This window comes from Rana temporaria, chromosome 8, assembly GCF_905171775.1.
Source record: "Rana temporaria chromosome 8, aRanTem1.1, whole genome shotgun sequence".
NCBI lineage: Eukaryota > Metazoa > Chordata > Amphibia > Anura > Ranidae > Rana > Rana temporaria.
The window spans coordinates 160334642-160357267 of record NC_053496.1 but is presented as its reverse complement, the minus strand read 5'-3'; the positions used below and the strand labels follow the sequence as shown (position 1 = coordinate 160357267).

The 22626-nt window shown below is 41.5% G+C and overlaps 1 protein-coding gene across 1 annotated transcript; it reads right to left on the bottom strand.

The window, feature by feature from the left end:
• Positions 1–226: 226 nt before the first annotated feature.
• Positions 227–20849, bottom strand: LOC120909288 (membrane-spanning 4-domains subfamily A member 8-like). The gene is made up of 7 exons (XM_040321032.1): positions 20785–20849; positions 17673–17921; positions 12818–12928; positions 8763–8819; positions 5285–5413; positions 2446–2565; positions 227–978 (listed from the first exon to the last, which is right to left on the bottom strand). Exons 2-7 carry the CDS (start codon positions 17907–17909, stop codon positions 847–849), a joined length of 786 nt encoding a protein of 261 aa, XP_040176966.1. The 5' UTR covers positions 17910–17921; positions 20785–20849; the 3' UTR covers positions 227–846.
• Between the last annotated feature and the right edge of the window lie 1777 nt (positions 20850–22626).

Genomic DNA, 22626 nt, shown 5'->3' with positions numbered 1-22626 from the left:
GGCTGGAATGCGAAATGACGTATACCTACGTGATTTCGCGCAGCCGAGCTGACCTGCCACCGTATAACTGCGGCGGCTGGTCGGCTAGTGGATAAAGTAGGTGTCTGCTAACAAGCCGCCGAAAAATGTTTGTATATTCAGGGCGCTCCAAGCATTTGAATCCTGACAAATAAAGTCTGTGTTGGAAAGGCAGCACTCAGGGAGACAAGAAATCTCGAATGGAAACAGAAAAACAAACAAGGCGCCTCTAATTGCAGAAGTATAAAACTTTTAATATTTAGGGGATATTAAAAGTTTTATGCTTCTGCACTGAAACAAGCCGCTGACACCCAAATAGCCATTTATAACAAGGCATAATAAATTAAAACAAAAACAAGTAATTGCTTATATTAAATGTACATTTTCAAAAATAAATGTATCGTGGACAAAAGCAATTCTTCTCTGGCTATAGGAGGTTTATTCACATTTTCTACATCTGTTGTTAGAAGAAAGTCATCACTCCAATTTTTTTTTTCATTATTTGAATTATCCTAGTTTCCTCAGTATTTTCTTAATATGTTCTGTACAGTATGTCCATGGTAACTCATTTCCTTTATTTTTCTTCTGTAGTACTGCATAAAGTGCTCTTAATTCTCACAAAGCCTGCACAGGTTTGAGAGTTATTAAAGTGATTCTCTTTGAGACACTATACATGTTGATATAGTGACAGTATCCATGTGGTAAAGATAGGAGGAATCTTTACAAATGGCCACCAAATAAATTAATTTTAAAGCTTATATGAGGGAGAAGAGGTTGTGCAACAAAGGAGTAAAGCAAAGGCAAGTCTCTTTGAGTTAGACGATTCTGTTACGCTGTTGGTCCACCACCCATTCCGCTTTGCATCATGTAAGGGGGTGGTTGTTGTGAAGGGTAGACGGGATAGGATCCAGGAACTGCTGATGGTTGCGGAGCTGCAGGACAGCTCTGTAGCACAAATACCTGGGAAAAAATAACATATTAGATGTATAGATATACAACAAACAGAGATAAAAATGACCTTCAGTTCTTAGCCAGATCTTCCTAAAACCGCATTTATCAACCCTTTAAACTTGAAATAGTTTTTCGGTGTTTGAGGAACCCCTGCTCAAAAGAATTCCACCTAGAGCTCATGGTACATTTAATCAATACACTGAATAGAGTTTTAAATAAAAGAATAAGTTATGTAGCGTACCTATATTTGACACCCAGGACAGAAAGTTTTGCTACCAACCCCCTGTCATGATCACTTAGTGCCCCTGTTCCTCATTCCAGCACCCGGGTGTTGGCTGTTGCTTTTCCCCCAGTCTGTGTTCGCCTGTTGACTGATTGGTCTGGTCAGTCACCTGATTTATATCAGCAAAGCAAACCAAACACTCTATCCCTCACTTGTGATAGAGATAGACTTACCTGTATTGTTCTAGACCAAGCCGCTGTTAGTCTGCCTTGCTTGCTGTTTCAATCCCCTGTGTATGACCCAGATTGGACTGGATTATCCCCTGAATTTAGCCTGCCTTTTTACCTGGGTGGGATACTGGATTATCCCCTGAACTCAGCCTGCCTTTACCTGAACTGTCTTTGAACCACCCTATTTGCTAAACTGTAAGTACCTATTTTCTTTGCTCAGTTCATGTCTGCCCAGGCACTAGGGTTGCCAACTCATCCCTTTAAAACAGAACACATATTAATTACACAGGTTCTGAGGCTAATTTAATGCAAATAAGGCACCAAGTGAGTTTAATTACCTCCTTAATCAGCCACAGAACCTGTGTAATTAATATGTGTTCTGTTTTAAAGGGATGAGTTGGCAACCCTACCAGGCACTATAGCATTGTGTATAAAGTCCTGGGGGCAACCAAGTACCAGTAGGCCTGCTTGTCTTAAGGGAAAGCAGGCTGCTATAGGTGAAGCGCACGACAACCAGCTATAGTGTCTAAACACCTGCGTTGGGGTAGATGTGACACCCCCTAACAAATTATTTCAGTAATATTCTTAAAATGAATGACTTGTCTCTTTTTTCAACCTCACCTACTATAAATAATAAATGCAGAAAAGAAAGGCGGATAGTAAAAATTGTAGTGTCTTCTAACATTAGTGATCAGTGAAAAAGGAGTGAACTGAGAACTTTAGGAGTCCATTTCTGGGCCACAGAAGATGCAATTTTAGTGAATTAAGGCACTATATGCCCCCTGTATTATGCATCCTATTAAAAATGGTTGGGATGTAACACATCTCAACGCACAAAAAAGCCCTGTTGCATATTTTTGCAGCACATTGCAAAGCATTTTGTGCGCTGCTCTGAACTGTAACAGATGTGTTATTGTTGTGAGTTGAGATGCCATTTAAAATGCATGCATGGTGCAACAGGCCCCTATGACTTAGTGTTAAAGCTCTGCAAACCTAAAAAGTTATGAATTCTCTGCCACTTACCTGGGTGGGTGGTGTTGGATTTGAGACAGCCCGACAGCCAAACACAGAAAGACGAACAGAAACGGAGAACTGCAGCAGATATGTAAAAATAAATAATCCACGAAGAACATGACCTCCAATCTGTACAGGGAAAAAAAAAACATTAAAGGGTGCGTATACCCAAACCTGATATTTAGATGCTGTGGAGTTACAACATCTGACAGTTTCTCCAATCTCTTTATAGACATTTTAGCAGGAATATCTGTAATATTCAAAACTCCCCAATGATCAGGGACAAAGTTGGGAATTATGACAAGGACATCTCTTTGTTGAAGCACATAAGACATTTACAACTGAAGTTTAATTAACAAAAAAAAAAAATACAGCTTTAGTAACTACCTTTAGACTCCATTCAAAAATGCTGCGTCCCTGTTCACGGATTCAGGTGTGAATCAGGTCCAAATTTTTGCCTGAATCGGACCAGTAGATGCACAGGACCCTTTTCAAATGAGGACCACAGTTGCCCCGGAGCTGGCTTCATTGAGAAGCTGGCCACTCTCTCCTGTCAGGGAAAACCTGCATCCAATTTGCATATGTGTGAAGGTAGCCTAAATGAGGTATATTTAACATAGTAACACAAAAAAGGGGGAGTGCTAAAACAAGTGTTTTAGAAGAATACAAAGTATCAAGTTCATAATTTATACTAGTCCAGATAATGTGAACAAGAAATCTTGTGAGGAATCCTCCACCAACGGGTGTGCCCACACTGCCTCTTACCGTAAACTGTGGATCACTGGCACGCTTTACAAATCAGGTCACTCCCATATCGAACACCAAAACACTCCTTCCACATAAGATAGACTACAAATGACAGAGACTCCGCCAGATATATAATTGGCTGGACTCATCTCTGTTTTTATTCAAAAAGTTTTTCCTGTATGGCGAGTGTGTATTTTGGAAACTGTTTTAATAACCCCCCCCACCTTTTTTTTTAACATACTGCACCATGAGATGTCTCTCATTTGTTGACATTATATATTTGGCAGAGTCTCTGTCATATGGAGACTGAGGTGGAAGGATTTTTTGGGCGTTGGATATCAGAGTGACCTAGAGTTATCTGATTTGTAAAGATCGCCTGTGTCCAATTTATAGGGTGGTCCATAGTTTACGGTAAGAGGCAGTGTGTGTGTACTTCTTGTTCACCATTCAGAATCACATTGTCTGGACTCTTATCATTATGAACTTTATAATTTGGATTCTCCTGTAAAACACAATTTTTAGCCCTGCACCTTTTGTGTATATAACCTTTTATTGCCAGCATATTGTGCAAGCTTCTTGTTATCCGTAAGCACAGGTTTATTGCTTTTTTGTATATTCAACATAGTGTTGACAGCTGGATCCTGGAGAAATCTTCACTGCAGGGATGTCTGTCCTCTTCCTGTCTCTGAACTTCTGATGCTACAATTGTTAACAGTAGTGACAAGCCAGCTTTTGTCCATTCAGTCCCCTGTTCGGTGGGAGTCAAACAACATATCTAGAAGCAGTAGTGACAAGCCGGCTTTTGTCCATTTAGTCCCCTGTTCGGTGGGAGTCAAACAACATATCTAGAAGCAAGCTGCTTGTTATCCGTAAGTACAGGTTTATTGCTATCTTTGTATATTCAACATAGTGTTGACAGCTGGATCCTGGAGAAATCTTCACTGCAGGGATGTCTGTCCTCTTCCTGTCTCTGAACTTCTGATGCTACAGTTGTTAACAGTAGTGACAAGCCGGCTTTTGTCCATTCAGTCCCCTGTTCGGTGGGAGTCAAACAACATACTGTATCTAGAAGCAGTAATTCTACTGTATATATATATATATATATATATATATATATATATATATATATATATATATATATATATATATATATATATATAATAGCTTCCTGCTTTTACTGATTTATAAGGAAGAAGCGGGTGCTCACTCTCGCAGCATCCCTAGGAAGAGCTGATGTCACCAGGAATCCCTAACATTTAAGGAAAGGGACAAGGATACTGCATACAGCCACTGTCCGTATTATGGCAATGATGTCACCTCTATTCATCCCCTTTCCATTATATAGCTGATGAAAGATCAAGGAGCTGTCGTTTGGCTCTTTTTTTCTGGAAAGTCGGGTAGCAGAGGGCATCATGATTTACTTCTAGGTGACTTTTTTGTTATTGAGTAGGGGTATTATGTGCCCCTTACTCAGTAATGTAGGGGAAAATCACTATCTGGGGACCCCTTTATCATTAAAGGGAGCTTCCAGATTTCAATAAGCCCCCCTCTACCCACAGAACACCTCAACCACTGGCCAGAGTTGTGGGAAAAAGGCCATTTGAGTCTGATCAGTCACATAATTCTCTCCTCTATTCACAGATTGTTTTACAAGCATTGTAATTAATGAAAAGGGTTTCTCAAGGGAGGAGAAGTAGGGAGCATGTCCCCATCAGATCATCTGGTCTGCCTTCAAATCTGAAGATGGTAACCATTGCAGCACCAAGTGTTCAGAGCCAGGAAGAGGACAGGCATCCCGTCCTTTTTTCCAGGATCCAGCACGTGGGGCAAACCTCATAACAGGCAAGTGGTGTTACTTAAAATGTAGGGATTTTTTTCAGTTAAGCAAGTTCCTTATAAGGGGGGGAATGACTCAGTTTAGGGTAGTTTATGGGGCCAGGTGCCTGGTCTGGGCAGTCTTTCTAATAATCCTCAATGCGTCCTTTTAAATAATATGTAACTTTAAAATGTTAATGCTTGGTAAACCTGGAAGAATAGAACCCTTGCCAGGTTTTTCATGATATATTTTCACTAGCAGATAGATAGATAAAAAGATACTTACAACTAAATCATTGCATTCATTATAAGAACCATAGCAGTAATATAAAACAAAGTAATCCACAATGTTCAGTATCAGTCCAACAAGAGAGAAAATAGATATTAGAATGCACAAGCCCAGGGAGCCTTTTATCTGTAAGAAAATAAAGACACTTTGCTTAAAAACTCACCTTAGAGTGATGTTATGTTTATTATTAAAAACAATTATAAAAATGTAACAAACTTACCTTCTCTGTGCAATGGTTCTACACCGAGCAGCAACAATCCTCTTCTTCTCAGATCCCCCGCCGGCGCACCTGGCTCCTCCCTCTTGACCAGTGCCCCCAATAGCAAGCTGCTTGCTATAAGGGCACTGGAAGTGCTTGCTCATGTCATAGGCAGCGTTTAAAGAGAAATATAATAATTTTTTTTTTCTAGCTTGTACGTGCTACATTTTGATAATCTGCACTCTAGAAGAAGCAACATCAGGTTCATCATAACCTGACACTTGAGCACTGCACCTTTCCGGACACACGATCAGAATTTCCATTGGGATAAACTCCGACTGATTTTTCAGACGGAATTCCGTTCAAGCTGTCTTGCATACACACTGTCACACCAAATTCTGACCGTCAAGAACGCAGTGACGTACAGTACAAAACTACGACGAGCCTAGAAAAATTAAGTTTAATGCTTCCAAGCATGCGTACTTTTCTCACCGTCGGAGTTCCATACAGACAAACGGAATTTCCAATAGAATTTTTTTCCGTCTGAAAAAAAGAGAATATGTTCTCTTTCTAAGTCCGTCGGAATTTCCGAAAGAAAAAACTCCAATGGGGCACACACACGGTTGGAATATCCGATGAAAAAATTCTGTCTGACTTTTTTCATCGGAAATTTTGATCGTGTGTACAAGGCATAAGGATTGATGAGGCTAATTTACCAAAGGAGTTGATGATGTTCACACAATAAAATGAGAAGATCCACTTTGATTATCCAATCACATGACAAGAAAATCTTGTTTACTTTTTCTGCAAGTGATTGAATAATTGAAATGAATATAAAAGCGCAATTTATTGTGTAAACATTTCCAAATCCTTTATTTAATTAGCCTCCTTGTCTCAGTCTTCAGACAGTAGGGACTCCATTTTCTACAGCTGCTCAAATTATGTCATGGTAGGGGGTCTTCCTCTTCCCTGGGTTGAATATTAAGGCAGGGGAATTGTAGACAGGCAGTGGAGCTTTGTTATACGCAGCAGGGTTGTAACCCTACTGCACACGGTCCTTCAAGTAACCCTTCCTTTAAGGACTGTGAATGCCTTCTACAGATTGAGTAGGCTACCCAATGACCAACTGAGGGCTCATGGTAATCAAGCTCAAACTAACAACATTGCTACTATTTGCATGGCAATGACTTTGCGTAGTTACTCTGAAACAGGAAGTGCTGTTGCTGCCAGAATCATAGGAGCTTTGCATCAGTCATAAAATTATTTTGTACAGTGAGGCATGATGCTAAACATTTTATTTTGTGTGTCCCTGTATTCATCCATCCTATTTTATACCCTCACTAGGCTTTAGAACACAGCTTTTATGCATGTTTAAAAGTTGTTGTAACAATATAGACATTAGATGATCATTGTTCAATGATTCCAAATTCATTTTGGGCAAAGACCAGGAACCTCCAGAACTCAGCTGACTCCCTTTGATCAACAAAACCTCAGAAGAAAAATGGTACCCAGTTAAGTTTGGTTTTCCTGAAAAAGCGTGTTCCTCCAGTATAAGGATGGTGGCATCTAAAGGGTAACCATTGTATATGCTCTTCTAAATTTGGTAAAAATTTGGTTATAGAAAACACTCCTTTTCTTTTTTTATATTCTTGGGGGCAGCATGGTGACTTCTACAAGGTCAGCATTAGGGAAGCTTCTTGAAGGGCAAAGTTTCAACCCAACCAAGGACCCGATCCACTTTATGTTTGTTTGAGTCTGCTCTTAGTATTTACAAAGAAAGTTAATGGCTCCCACTCAATATTGTCCCATCTGTGTATGTATTACTGTGATATGGAAGCTAGAAGGTGAAGAATGTTTCCCACACACGAGCAATTCAATTCATGTCTGGGTCACTCCAGTGGTGCAATTACCTTATCAAGGGTGCCTTATGCCACGTACACACGATCGGTCAATCCGATGAGAACGGTCTGATGGACCATTTTCATCAGACCAAACCGATCGTGTGTAGGCCCCTTTGGTCATTTATCCATCGGTTAAAAAATGTGAAACTTGTTTTAAAATTAACCGATGGATACCTAACCGATAGAAAAAAAACGATCGTTTGTAGGCATTTCCATCGGTTAAAAATCCACGCATGCTCAGACTAAATTATGAGACGGGAGCGCTCGTTCTGGTAAAACTAGCGTTCCTTATGGAGATAGCACATTCATCACGCTGTAACAGACAGAAAAGCGCAAATCGTCTTTTACTAACACAAAATCAGCTAAAGCAGTCCCAAGGGTGGCGCCATTGGATTTGAACTTCCCCTTTATAGTGCCGTCGTACGTGGTTTACGTGACCGCGTTCTGACACGATCGTTTTTTTAACCGATGGTGTATAGGCACGACTGACCACCAGTCAGCTTCATCGGTTAACCATTCATTGGTTAGACCATTCTTATCGGATTGACCGATCATGTGTACAGGGCATTACTCTCCTTGTTGAATTTGTTATCGAAAACCAAGAAATACAAGATGAAAGCTTAAATGTAATCTAAAGCCAAAACCTTTTTTTTTTTAACTTTGAATAGAGCATTGATGGGTTAGAACCCCTTTCAGGATTTCAGACAGTGGCAGCCCGTCCATACAGGGTGCAGGGGCGCTGTTCCCCTTAATCCACCCCTAATTATTTTTATTATACATTTTTTATATAGCGCCAACAGTTTACGCACTGTTTTACAATAATCTAATCTACATGTAGGTTTTTTTAAGCACATAAAGGCTCTAATTGGCTTCCAAAAAAAGGTGGGCTTGGCGCGCAGAGCACTGCGCCCTGAGCCCACCCAGTTTTATGACAATAGCGAATTACTATTCGCTATTGTCTTCCCAATTCTCCTCCCGGCCAATTAGGAAGCTTCCTGTTCAGCCGGGAGGAGAAGCAATGGCCCGGCTCTTTTCCCCTGCCTCCTAAGGTAAGGTCCGTCTCACCGCCTTCTCGTCCTTCTAATGTCGGGGGGATGGGTGGGGGATGCTTGCTGTCCGTCCCCCAGAGGTGGGGTTGGCGTTGGTTTGACCCCCCCAAAATATTTAGCACCAGCCGCCACTGATTTCAGATAAAAGAACACGTTAATTAAATTGAGTTTAAGGAGATCTAAGGGACCAGCAGGTGATTCGACAACCCCATAGTCCAGCCATCATAGATGTCAATTTTAATGTGCTGACTTTTTAGCATATTCTTTACCATAGAAGCAATCAGAATTCAGTTGTGTATAAGGAGCTATTATATTGGCTCACTTACCAGACACATGGAAGGCTTGGACACAGCTGCCAGTGACAAAGACCCTGCAATGAAGTTCTGAAAAATAAAAGCAAAATGCACTTTAACTGGAAAAATGGCAGTGCAGTGGTTTTAGGCTTTGTCGTATAAGATTGCAGATCTCACTTGATGAGTTCATAATTAACTTATTGAACAAGTATACCAAGTCATGAATTTACTGTGTGTGTGCATTTTTACAATAGCAGCTCAGTTATTCACTCTGGTTATGATCCTCATTGACTTTATTATTAAAAAGTTGTCAGCCTACACTAATAACAAGAGCATGAGCTGCAAAGTCTTGATAGTGTATGCTGCAGATTTTTTAGTAATAAAATCAAAGAAGATCAAAGAGGATCATAGTCAGACTCCCTTTTTTTTTCTTTGCTTCTTGGACTGAAATTAAATTGTGAGTGGGCAGGGATTCAGCTGTTGAGAAAACATTCCAAGGGCTGCATAGTTAGAGAGGTAGGCCCGGATTCACAAAGCACTCACGCCGACGTATCTCGAGATACGCAGCGTAAGTGTAAATATGCGCCATCGTATCTATGCGCCAGACTCTAAAACCAAGATACGCCTTAAAATAGGCTTCATCCGAGCGACGTAACTTTCCTACGCCGGCGTATCGTGGGACCATATTTACGCTGGACGTAGGTGGCGCTCCCATTGATTTCCTATTCAAATATGGAAATGAGGGAGATACGTCGATTCACGAACGTACTTGCGCCCGGCGCATAATATACGCAGTTTGCTTAAGTCGTACGTCTGACGCAAAGTTATTCCCCATATATGAGGCGCAACTCATGCTAAAGTATGGACCAGGGAACACAGCCGTTGTATTTTACGTTGTTTACGTAGTACGTGAATAGGGCTGGGCGTAGGTTACGTTCACGTCGTAGGCAGTGATCCGTCGTATATGAGGGAGTAGTTCCGACTTGATTCTGAGCATGCGCACTGGGATACGTCCATGGGATGGCGCATGCGCCGTTCATTTTAAGTACTTGTATGGCACTCGGCCCATCATTTGCATGGGGTCACGCCTCATTAGCATGGCTCACGCCCACTTCCACCTACGACGGCTTACGCTGAGGGAACCCAGCGCAGTTTGGGAGGCAAGTGCTTTGTGAATTCGGTGCTTGCCTCTCTGCGCATAAATATGCGCCGATGTATGTGAATCCGGGCCGTAAAGTTCCCGCGTCATATCTTTGTTTTGTATCTAAAAAACAAGATACGACGGCATCTGGGATCGATCCGACAGGCGTACGTCTTAGTACACCGTCGGATCTTAGGTGCATTTTTTTCCGCCGGCCGCTAGGTGGCGTTTCCGTCGAATTCCGCTTTCAGTATGCAAATTCACGAACGTACGTCTGGCCGGCGAATTTTTTTACGTCATTTGCGTTTGGCTTTTTCCGGCGTATAGTTAAAGCTGCTATTATGCGGCGTACTCAATGTTAAGTATGGCCGTCTTTCCCGCGTCAAATTTTGAATTTTTTTATGTCGTTTGCGCAAGTCGTTCGCGAAAAGGGATTTGCGTAGAATGACTTCACCGTAGTAAGCATTGGCTTGTTCCGGTTTAATTTCGAGCATGCGCACTGGGATACCCCCACGGACGGCGCATGCGTCGTTAAAAAAAAAACGTTGTTTACGTCGGGTCACGACGTATTTACATAAAACACGCCCCCATCACATCCATTTGAATTCCGCGCCCTTACGCCGCCAAAGATACACTACGCCGCCGTAACTTACGGCGCAAATTCTTTGAGGATTCGAAAGAAATAAATAAGTTGCGGTGTAGTGTATCTTAGATACGCTACGCACGGCGGAGAGAAGCGCCGATCTACGTGGATCTGCCCCTATAACTTTTACACAAACTAGGATATACCGTATATACTCGAGTAGAAGCCGAGTTTTTCAGCACATTTTTTGGTGCTGAAAATGCCCCCCTTGGCTTATATATTTGAGTCAACATTTTGTGCCTGATCTCCCGGCTGTAGTTCCCCTGGACCCCAAACTTGTCACACACACATGTATCCCCACTCTTCCTCTACAAGTGTGCAAAGTTTGTTGTCCGGAGGACCTACCGCCGGGGAGCACTGATTTTTCAAAGTTGGGCACCCCTTCCATAGACTCCCATGTTATATGGTAATTTATCTGGTAATTTTGGGGACCCGGTACTGGCCGGCTGTAGGTCCCCTGGATCCGAGAAATGGCACACATGTAGCCCCAATTCTTCTCTATAAGTGTGCAAAGTTTTCTGTCTGGAGGACCTACAGCTGGGGAGCACCGATTTTTCAAAGCGGCACCCCTTCTATATACTCCCATGTTAAACGTAAGTCTAGTCATGGACACGGTGAGGCATGCAGATGGACACCCTAGGCTTATACTCGAGTTACTAAGTTTTCCCATTTTTTTGTGGTAAAATTAGGTGCCTCGGCTTATATTCAGGTCGGCTTATACTCGCGTATATACAGTATATATACTGGAAATATTATTATTATTTTATGCTACTAATGGCATTGATTTGTGATTTAGAGTGAGACTGTTATAGTGCAGCAGACAATCTGACACTAACTGACACTGACATCAACAGTAAAACCAATTCAGTGATAATACTATACACTGTCACTGTACTAATGATACTGGCTGGGAAGGGGTTAACATTTCCGGTAACCAAAGGGTTAGGTGTGTGACTAACAAGTGTTATTTTGTGTAATGTATGCTGCTTTTTACAAAAAATCTCTTTGCAGGCAGAAGAAAAAGAGAAAGTGTTCCCATTGTACAGAGCCCTGTGTTAATTGTCAACACAGGGCTTCAGGCTGTGATTGGAGACAGCTAATCAGCAGGTCTCCACCATGAATCATTGACTGGGACCTGATGACAGACTGTCGGTGGGGGGAGGTGGGCACGCCCCCTCCCTAAATCTGGAAACAGGCAGCAGCAAACCAGTATGTCACTGTGCATGCACGGGCAGGCCAGCCAGCCGTTCGCAGTACATTGCGGGCAGGCGGTTTAGTAGTAGTTAATACTAATACTCCTGAATGATATATTGTCAAAACAAACAAGAAACATATCTATGACTTAAATCTTAATCACATTCTAGTATTTAACCATTAATTTTAAGACAAAAAAAAATAAGAAAACGTATTGATTAAAGCGGGGGTTCCGCGGGAATACTTTTTTTTTCTTTTTATATGCATCTGCTTTTTCTCACATAGTTAATAGGGTACTCACGTGTCCTTATTTCCTAGCCCCCCGCAATGTCATTCTGCCGCAAAAGAGAATTTATAAAAATAATTGCTGGACGCTTCCATCTTGCTTGTGGGCACTCTGAAGCCCACAAGCAAATCCTTCTGGGATGCGGTGAATGCTGATGTCCCAGCATTCACCGCTCTATCCTGCGCATGTGCAGTGTTGACAGCGAGCGGCGCCGTCAACACTACACAGTTGCCATCACAACTGTAATGTGTAATGGCGTTTTCACCTGTTTTCCATCAGTTAAAATGGCGGAATTGTATCCGCCCTCGTAACATGACCGGCTGCAAGTGTCATGTGACGTGTAAAATCACGCGAGAGTGGGCTAGAGAACCGTCTCCTGGGCAGCGTCACGCTGTGCTACCAGGAGACATTTCAGCCAAAGCGGCACGCCTATTCTCGCGGGAGCCAAACCAGGAAGTGCCTGGTTTAGAAGAGATAAAAAAGGTATGGAATTGATTTTAATTTTTTTGGACAGCGAACTTTCAATACATACACTGAGCCCGTGTGTTTAACGCTGACTTTCAAATTAGGGTGGACCCCCACTTTAAGCATACACTGTTTATCACAATTGCTAAATATTATCATTCCAAAAAAAAAAATTAACAAAACTAAAAGCATAATCAGCAACCACTAACAATTCCCAAAGCCATGCCACTTAAATAAATAACCAAATAGACAAGTAATTGTATTGTTTTAAACTACATTTTACATATAGGCACCTTCTAAGTTAGGAACATAAATTCATCATTTCATTTTCATGAAAACAAAGTATTTTTTTTACTTACAAAAACAGGTCCCCAAAACGGGATTCCACTGTACACCGCAGTATAGGTTGCTGTGAAAATTAGACCAAGACCCATCCCAAGGTGTAAGATGCCAACAACAATCAGGATATTCTAAAATCAGGACAACAAGACAGTTATTTTCCATGCTGACTACACCTAGTTTTTTTTTACATTTTAAAAAATGGTGACAATGAATAATGTATCTTCATCCAGTAGCATGGGACACTGTACAGAGAATGCAGTTGCAACTCACCCCTACTACTTGGGAACCCATAAGACCTATCTAGCCCCATGTCCAACAGAGATCAGGTGATCATACTGTATGCGGACCTTCTTACTTAACTGTTAGTTTTAGAAAATGAGGGCAAAGACTTACATCAAAATCTACACAACAGTCTACAGACAGATTTGCTTAAACCCTGTAATGTAAATAGTTGATCTTTAGCAGATTGTTTACTACGGAATCAAACCTTGGAACCAGGGGTCAAGTCCTGGGGAAAAAAGTGTGGGAACTCCCACCCAAGATCCACTCCCACACAGAAAAAAAAAATGATACGCTCATATGCATAATTACTAAACAGCATGTTTTTTTTTTCGATCCACTGTACCTTAGTCAGAGCTTTTTTTCTCAGAAAATAGGTGCAGGAACTCAACCACGACTCGTTCAGATTTCACAAACAGTAGAAGGGTCTTAAATGGGAATTAAGTACTAGGATTGCATTACATACAGAGTGCAGAGTTCAGGGGGGTTACACACAGAGTGCAGAGCCGTCACTTGTAAACACAGAAACAAGACTTCTCTGTTTACAAGTGATTGTGGTGAGCAGGCACCAAAGGGTCTGAGCCAGAGGTGGTGGAACTGAGTTCCCCCAAGTTCCCCCTGAAAAAAATCCCTTAGTAATCCTTTATGTTACTGGCCGCTTCCTGTATATGGATTCATTGGGTAGTGTGCGGGTATTCCGTCACTTCCTCGATGCCGCAATGTCTCCTGGGAGCTTTTGTCATTGTTCCCAGGAGACATTGCGGAGGTCTGCCGTGAGTTATCGCGGGATTTAAAAATAACTTTAAGTTCTTTCTAAATCCCGCGATAACTCGCGGCAGACCTCCGCAATTTCTCCTGGGAACATTGACAAAAGCTCCCAGGAGACATTGAGACATCGAGGAAGTGACGGAATACCCGCACACTACCCGATGAATCCATATACAGGAAGCGGCCAGTAACATAGGATTACTAAGGTTCGCCTGCCCCTGACAGTGACTCGAGCTGGGCATCACCGCTTAGTGAAGGATTGGCTCGAGCGGCTCGGCTGCTCAAGGCTGCTCTAGTCCTGCAAAGGGAACTGCGTTCCTGCTGTGAAAAAAGTGCAGGGACTCCGTTCCCACACGTTCCCGCAGGACTTGAGCCCTGGCTGTAACTCTGGTTTAGGGTTTTATAGGATCTAGCATAGTCTAGCTGGTATTTAGGAGGTACTAAACTTTCTTATTATGGCAACATTTTATAACAAAATGTAGTGTGTATATATATATATATATATATATATATATATATATATATACAGTGTGTATATATATATATATATATATATATATATACAGTGTGTGTATATATATATATATATATATATATATATATATATATATATATATATATATACACAGGTGGTTCTCAAAAAAATAGCATATTGTGATAAAGTTCATTATTTTCTGTAATGTACTGATAAACATTAGACTTTCATATATTTTAGATTCATTACACACAACTGAAGTAGTTCAAGCCTTTTTATTGTTTTAATATTGATGATTTTGGCATAAAGCTCATGAAAACCCCAAATTCCTATCTAAAAAAATTAGCATATCATGAAAAGGTTCTCTAAACGAGCTTTTAACCTAATCATCTGAATCAATTAATTAACTCTAAACACCTGCAAAAGATTCCTGAGGCTTTTAAAAACTCCCAGCCTGGTTCATTACTCCAAACCGCAATTATGGGTAAGACTGCCGACCTGACTGCTGTCCAGAAGGCCATCATTGACATCCTCAAGCAAGAGGGTAAGACACAGAAAAAAAATTCTGAACGAATAGGCTGTTCCCAGAGTGCTGTATCAAGGCACCTCAGTGGGAAGTCTGTGGGAAGGAAAAAGTGTGGCAGAAAACGCTGCACAACGAGAAGAGGTAACCGGACCCTGAGGAAGATTGTGGAGAAGGACCGATTCCAGACCTTGGGGGACCTGCGGAAGCAGTGGACTGAGTAGAAACATCCAGAGCCACCGTGTACATGCGTGTGCAGGAAATGGGCTACAGGTGCCGCATTCCCCAGGTCAAGCCACTTTTGAACCAGAAACAGCGGCAGAAGCGCCTGACCTGGGCTACAGAGAAGCAACACTGGACTGTTGCTCAGTGGTCCAAAGTACTTTTTTCGGATGAAAGCAAATTTTGCATGTCATTCGGTAATCAAGGTGCCAGAGTCTGGAGGAAGACTGGGGAGAGGAAAATGCCAAAATGCCTGAAGTCCAGTGTCAAGTACCCACAGTCAGTGATGGTCTGGGGTGCCATGTCAGCTGCTGGTGTTGGTCCACTGTGTTTTATCAAGGGCAGGGTGAATGCAGCTAGCTATCAGGAGATTTTGGAGCACTTCATGCTTCCATCTGCTGAAAAGCTTATGGAGATGAAGATTTCATTTTTCAGCACGACCTGGCACCTGCTCACAGTGCCAAAACCACTGGTAAATGGTTTACTGACCATGGTATTACTGTGCTCAATTGGCCTGCCAACTCTCCTGACCTGAACCCCATAGAGAATCTGTGGGATATTGGGAAGAGAAAGTTGAGAGACGCTAGACCCAGCACTCTGGATGAGCTTAAGGCCACTACCGAAGCATCCTGGGCCTCCATAACACCTCAGCAGTGCCACAGGCTGATTGCCTCCATGCCACGCCGCATTGAAGCAGTCATTTCTGCAAAAGGATTCCCGACCAAGTATTGAGTGCATAACTGAACATAATTATTTGAAGGTTGACTTTTTTCTTATTAAAAACACTTTTCTTTTATTAGTCGGATGAAATATGCTATTTTTTTTAAATAGGAATTTGGGGTTTTCATGAGCTGTATGCCAAAATCATCAATATTAAAACAATAAAACGGCTTGAACTACTTCAGTTGTGTGTAATGAATCTAAAATATATGAAAGTCTAATGTTTATCAGTACATTACAGAAAATAATGAACTTTATCACAATATGCTAATTTTTTGAGAACCACCTGTATGTGTATATATATATATATATATATATATATATATATATATATATATTGATGGCACAACTATAAGCCCATGCCATCCCCACATGCCAAGGTCCTAGGAGTAGTCCTGGACTCTGAACTGTCGTTTAAGCTTCACGTTCAATCACTGTCCAAATCTTGCCGCCTCAACCTTTGCAACATCTCCAAAATACGACCCTTTCTGACCAATGACACCACAAAACTCTTAATTCACTCTGTGGTCATCTCTCGCCTCAATTACTGCAACTCACTCCTCATTGGCTTACCTCTGCATACTCTAACCCCTCTTCAGTCCATCATGAATGCTGCTGCCAGACTCATCCACCTTACATAACCGCTCACCCAACAAATTAAATTCAAACTAATAACAATTACCTACAAAGCCATCCACAACTCTGCCCCCAGCTACATCAATGACCTAGTCTCTAAATACCAACCTAATCGTTCTCTTCGTTCTTCTCAAGACTACTACTCTATAGCTCTCTCATCACCTGCTCCCACACCTAACAACTGTATTTTCATTTGAGTCCATCTGATCATCCCCCACAGCTAACTACCCTTTGTTCCACTTGGCCCTCCCTTCTAGATTGTAAGCTCTAACGAGCAGGGCCCTCTGATCCCTCCTGTATTGATTTGTATTGTGACTGTACTGTCTTCCTTGATGTAAAGCGCTGCGCAAACTGTTGGCGCTATATAAATCCTGTATAATAATAATTATATCCACCCTCTGCTACTTGACAATGCACTGATAATGACTTTCTGAATTGTGGTACATTAAGTCAGACTGATACTGATTGAAGAGGAGCTCCAGGCTCCTTCAGAAAAAATATAAGTCAAAAGCAACACTGTAGCCACTGACTTTTATTATAAGGACACTTACCTGTCCCGGGATGCCGTGATGTCGACACCTCAAGCCAATTCTTCAATCAGTTTTGGGTGTAGGCTCTGGTATCTGCAGTACGGGAAACAGGAAGTGAAGCCTTGCGACTTCACTGTTTCCTGTTGCGCTGCGCTTTCTGAATGGTCTCGCCATCTTCTGGGACCTGTGTGTGTCCCAGAAGGCAGCAGGGGTGAGGAGGAGGGGCCAGAAAAGTTGTAGATCAGCGATCTTAACCGGAAGTGGGTGTATGGGTACCTGTCAAGTCCAGGTACCCACTCCCTCCCAAAAGTGCTAACAGTGGCAGTGGAGGGGGGGGTGCAAACAAAGGGAGATTCCCCTTTTGAGTGGAGCTCCACTTTAAGTAATATAATTCCTTTGCTGCATAATTATATTGACTCTCCTATCAGAGAGTAATGTCTGGTAGCCTTTACTTCTCCAAGCATACAAAGTCAATACAAATTCAATTGGAAAGAAGTTGTCTTGAAGGAAGGTGTACTGTAAATTAATATGGCTGTTGGATTATTCACAAATATATGCTGACCTATGAATCTTCTTGGACACTCGGTTCAGGCAAACACATTCACCCAATTCAGGAAAACACATTCACCCACTTTCAGTTCAGGCAAACATTTTCACCCAATCCTTCAGGAGCTTGTTCTTGCAAAACACATACAAATATTTTTATTTCCCACACTTACCCCCTGAGTTTTTGGTTTGCCCTGCAGAAATACTTGATGGAATGCAGTTGACTGGGTCATTGGTGGTATGATTGTTGGATTGTACCATTGCTGAAGAGTGGGAGCATTCCACATTTGAGGGTTAGGAGATATATTTTGTCCTGGAGAAACATTCCACTGGGCAGGTGGGGGGGCACCAGGATTGGATTGTGCAAAATTTGTATTCTCCAAATTGTTACCGAACTGGGTAGAAGACATTTTACAGTCTCACTAGAAAAAGAAAAAAAAATAACAGAAATGAACACCTAGATGTACTGAGTAAATATTATTGTGCATGTTCCATGCAAATATGGCTACAAGTAAATATGGACATGTCATTTGTTGTGATCAGTGTTGGTGGGTCAGCGTCTTGTTTTTCATCAGATGAGTGGTCATAGTTCTTTGTCATTCATATGGATCACTGCGTTACATGATTTAAGTCAAATTCACTATACATACAAACCAAGGCTTGTTTTTAACATGTTACTACACATTGATAATACTGTATGTATTCTTTTTATATAGTACGTTATTTATTTATAATGTTCAGTATTAACTTCTTCAGACCCCGACCATTGTAAAAAGACGGCCACGAGGTTGGCTCTACAATGCCGGGTGACCGTCTTTTTACGACCTCTGGTCCTCCGGCCAGTGGGGGCGCATACCCGGCGCGTCACTGAGATTCCGATGCCCGTGCCTGACGGCCGCAATGTCCGCCAGCTGCCCGCGATGGGCAGTGACAAAGCAGGGATGTGGATCTGTGTGTGTAAACACACAGATCCACGTCCTGTCAGGGAGAGGAGACCGATGATGTGTCCCTTGTACATAGGGACACTGATCGGTCACCTCCCCGAGTCAGTCCCCTCCTCCCACAGTAAGTATCCCTCCCGGGGTACACATTTAACCCCTTCCTCGCCCCCTAGCGTTAACCCCTTCCCTGCCAGTCACATTTATACAGTAATCAGTGCATATTTATAGCACTGTTCGCTGTGTAAATGTGAATGGTCCCAAAAACGTGTCAAAAGTGTCCGATGTGTCCGCCGCAATATCACAGTTCCGACAAAAATCGCAGATTACCGCCATTACTAGTAAAAAAAAAAATATCAGAATTCTATCCCCTATTTTGTAGCCACTATAACTTTTGCGCAAACCAATCACTATACGCTTATCGCGTTTTTTGTTTTTTTTAATAAAAAATATGTAGAAGAATACATATCGGCCTAAACTGAGAAAAAAAAAACGTATTTTTTTTAAAAAAATGGGATATTTATTATAGCAAAAGTAAAAAATATAGTGTTTTTTTTTTTTAATTCGCTCTTTTTTTGTTTATAGCGCAAAAAATAAAAAACACAGCGGTGATCAAATACCACCAAAAGAAAGTGCTATTTGTGGGGGAAAAAGGACATCAATTTTGTTTGGGAACCATGTCGCACTTTTTCATTTAAAGCGTGACAGTGCCGAAAGCTGAAATTTCGCCTGGGCAGGAAAGGGGTATATGTGCCCAGTAAGCAAGTGGTTAAAAAAACTGATTTATTTTTTGGTCATGTATATTTGAAATATTTCAAATTAATATTTCATATTGAAAGACCAACTAAACACATTTGAAGGAAAAAAAAGTGCAATTATTACAGTTTGTTTTCTTTTTAGAAAACAGCCACAGCTTTAGTAGAAAGGCCTGTTCCCTGCCACTATTCTATAGAAAATTACCTTTGCTCACTGTGTTAAATCAGTGGTCTATCTGCAAAAGCTCAACACATCTATGATGAGTCAAAGTTAGCATGGGGCGTGAACCATACTGATTGCACTTAAAATATACATAAACTATTATGGTTGTTTTGTAAAAATATTTGCAAAGTCCATAGTCTGAAGCCCTGTACACACAATCAGTCCATCCGATGAAAACGGTCTGATGGACCGTTTTCATCAGTTAACAGATGAAGCTGACTGATGATCAGTCGTGCCTACACACCATCGGTTAAAAACACGATCGTGTCAGAACGCAGTGATGTAAAACACGACGTGCAGAAAAAAACGAAGTTCAATGCTTCCAAGCATGCGTAGACTTGATTCTGAGCATGCGTGGATTTTTACCGATGGACGTGCCTACAAACGATCGTTTGTTTTTTCTATCGGTTAGGTAACCATCGGTTAAATTTAAAACAAGATTGCTTTTTTTTAACCTATGGATAAATAATCGATGGGGCCCACACACGATCGGTTTGGACTGATGAAAACGGTCCATCAGACCGTTCTCATCAGTTTAACCGATCGTGTGTACGCGGCCTGAGGATACAAAACAGTTAAGCCCCAAATGCGGTCCATTTGTACGTTTTTCATCCGTCCGTTGAAAGATGAAAATTGGACATCAATGCATCTCTATGGAAAAACAGATGATCACTCATTTACATCAGTTTATATCCACATCCGTCATCATCCATTTTTTTAAACAAATCAAAGCTTTATTTTTTTTCCGTTAAAAAAACAGGTCGGATAAAAAAAATGGACGTAAACTGACAAATGGTCAATTTTTGATCCGTTTTTGCATTGGTAGTGGATGGATATAAACTGACGAGAAACTGATGAAAAACTGATGAGTAGCTGATCTAAACCTGATGAAAAAACGTATGAAAAACTGATGAAAACTTCATCAGTTTTTCCTTTGAAAAGACGTACTGAACTGATGAAATGAACAGTCTGCATGTGTGAAAGGGGCCTAAATCTACACGAATGACTTAAAAAACAAATTTTTTACTTACGATAACATGTACACAAAAAAAATCACATCGCACAATGTTCCATTTATGTGAAATCACATGCTATTGTGTGGCTAATTGTATTTCTTTTTTAAATTCTAATTCTTAGCATTAATCTAAAGCTTAAAAGTTCAATTTTGGGTGGCTCCGTAGCATAACTGACAATCGCAGGGTAGCTAATACCCCTTACATACAATTTAATTTTTTTTTATTTAGTTCAAAGATAAAAATCAAATTTTGAAGAAAGTTACAAATCCCAGCTACATATTTGGTAAAGTTGGTTCTAACATCAATGAATTACACCTTTGCCTTCTATCATATAGAGTAATATAGTACAGTACCTGTGCAATGGTCACTGATGAATTGGTCGCTCTGCACTGTGCCTTTACACAGGTACTATTTGTACTCAACTCTTTGCACAATTTTACAACCTTTTCTAATTACACAGTTAAGCAATTTACAGTACACAGTAGTGACGTGTGGCGGAAAAACCAGCGCTGAAGGCTACACACCCAAAAGATAAGGAATAGGAAACTTTGATTACAGAGAAAGAAAAGGAAATCTGTAATATTATTAATAACAAGAAGAATGACTATCATTGACACAACTGTAGTAGAATTAGGAGTTGGGATTGTACATAGAACACAAATTTTGTATTATGACGATTATTATCAATTATGAGTACTGTATATACTCAAGTACAAGCCAAGATTTTCAGCCCTTTTTTTTGGGCTGAAAATGCCCCCCTCGGCTTATACTCGAGTCAGTGTACCTGTAAATATTTAGAGGCTGTGGGCATCCATTGTTTAAAACTCGCAGTCTCCTCTTGTCCCTTCCATGATAGGCGGAACACTGTCTGCTGAGAAACGCCTGTCATGAATGTTCTCTCATCCTCGCCCGTGCCAGCAGACACTGTGGTCAGTGTTCCGCCAATCACAGACGCCTTTTCATGCTCGGACAAAAGGACATCCGTGATTGGCGAAACACTGAACACAGTGGGCCAGATCCACATAGATCTGCGCCAGGCGCATCGTATCGTTTTTTTTTTAAATGCGCATGCGCCGTCCCTGGGGGTATCCCAGTGCGCATGCTCGAAATTAAACCGGAACCAGCCAATGCTTATGACGGTGACGTCATTCTACGCAAATTCCTATTCGCGAACGACTTACGCAAACGACGCCAAAAATTCTAAATTATACGCGGGAAGGACGGCCATACTTAACATTGAGTACGCCACCATATAGCAGCTTTAACTTTACGCCGAAAAAAGCCGAACGCAAAAGAGGGAAAAAAATGCGCCGGGCTAATTTGCATACTCGACGCGGATTACGACGGAAACGCCACCTAGCGGCTGCCGAAAAATTGCATCTAAGATCCGAAGACGTACGCCTGTCGGATCAAGCCGAGATGCCGTCGTATCTTGTTTTAAGGATTCAAAACAAAGATACGACACAGGAATTTTGAAATTATGCCGGTGTATCAATAGATACGCCGGCGTAATTTCTTTGTGGATCTGCCCCAGTGTCTGCTGGGAAACTGAGTCCGAGTATAAGAGAACGTCCATGATAGGCGGAACTGTGTCAGCTGAGAAACACCTATCAGGGAAGGGACCAGGAGGAGACCGCAAGTTTTAATGAATGGATGCCCGCAGCCTCTCAATTTCAGGTACAGTGACAATGGGCACAGTGAGGATGGGCACAGTGACAATTGGCACAGTGAGGTTGCAATGGGCACAGTGAGGCATGCAAAGGGGCATTGTTGACCCTCTTTTCTGCTTACGGTACCTGCTGCATTCTCACCCTCGGCTTATACTCGAGTCAATACGTTTTCCCAGTTTTTTGTGGTAAAATTAGGTACCTCAGCTTATACTTGGGTCGGCTTACACTCGAGTATATACGGTGATAGTAGAACAGTTGGTTAGAAGCTAGTGTTGTGTATATATAACATTTGTCAATATTGGCAAACCAGGTCCTTCCAGTCATCAACAAATCACAAAGATCTGTGCTCTTAGGCTCCATGCACACTGAAGCTAAAAGCTATAAAAAAAACACCAGTAGCTTTGCAGGGAGCCTTTTAATGTTTTTAGCATTTTTGCAATAGCTTTAATCAGCGCTTTTCAGTGTAGGCTTTTTTTTTTTCTCTCAACGTTTTCCCGCCGTTTCCCAGCGTTTTGCGTTTTTAAC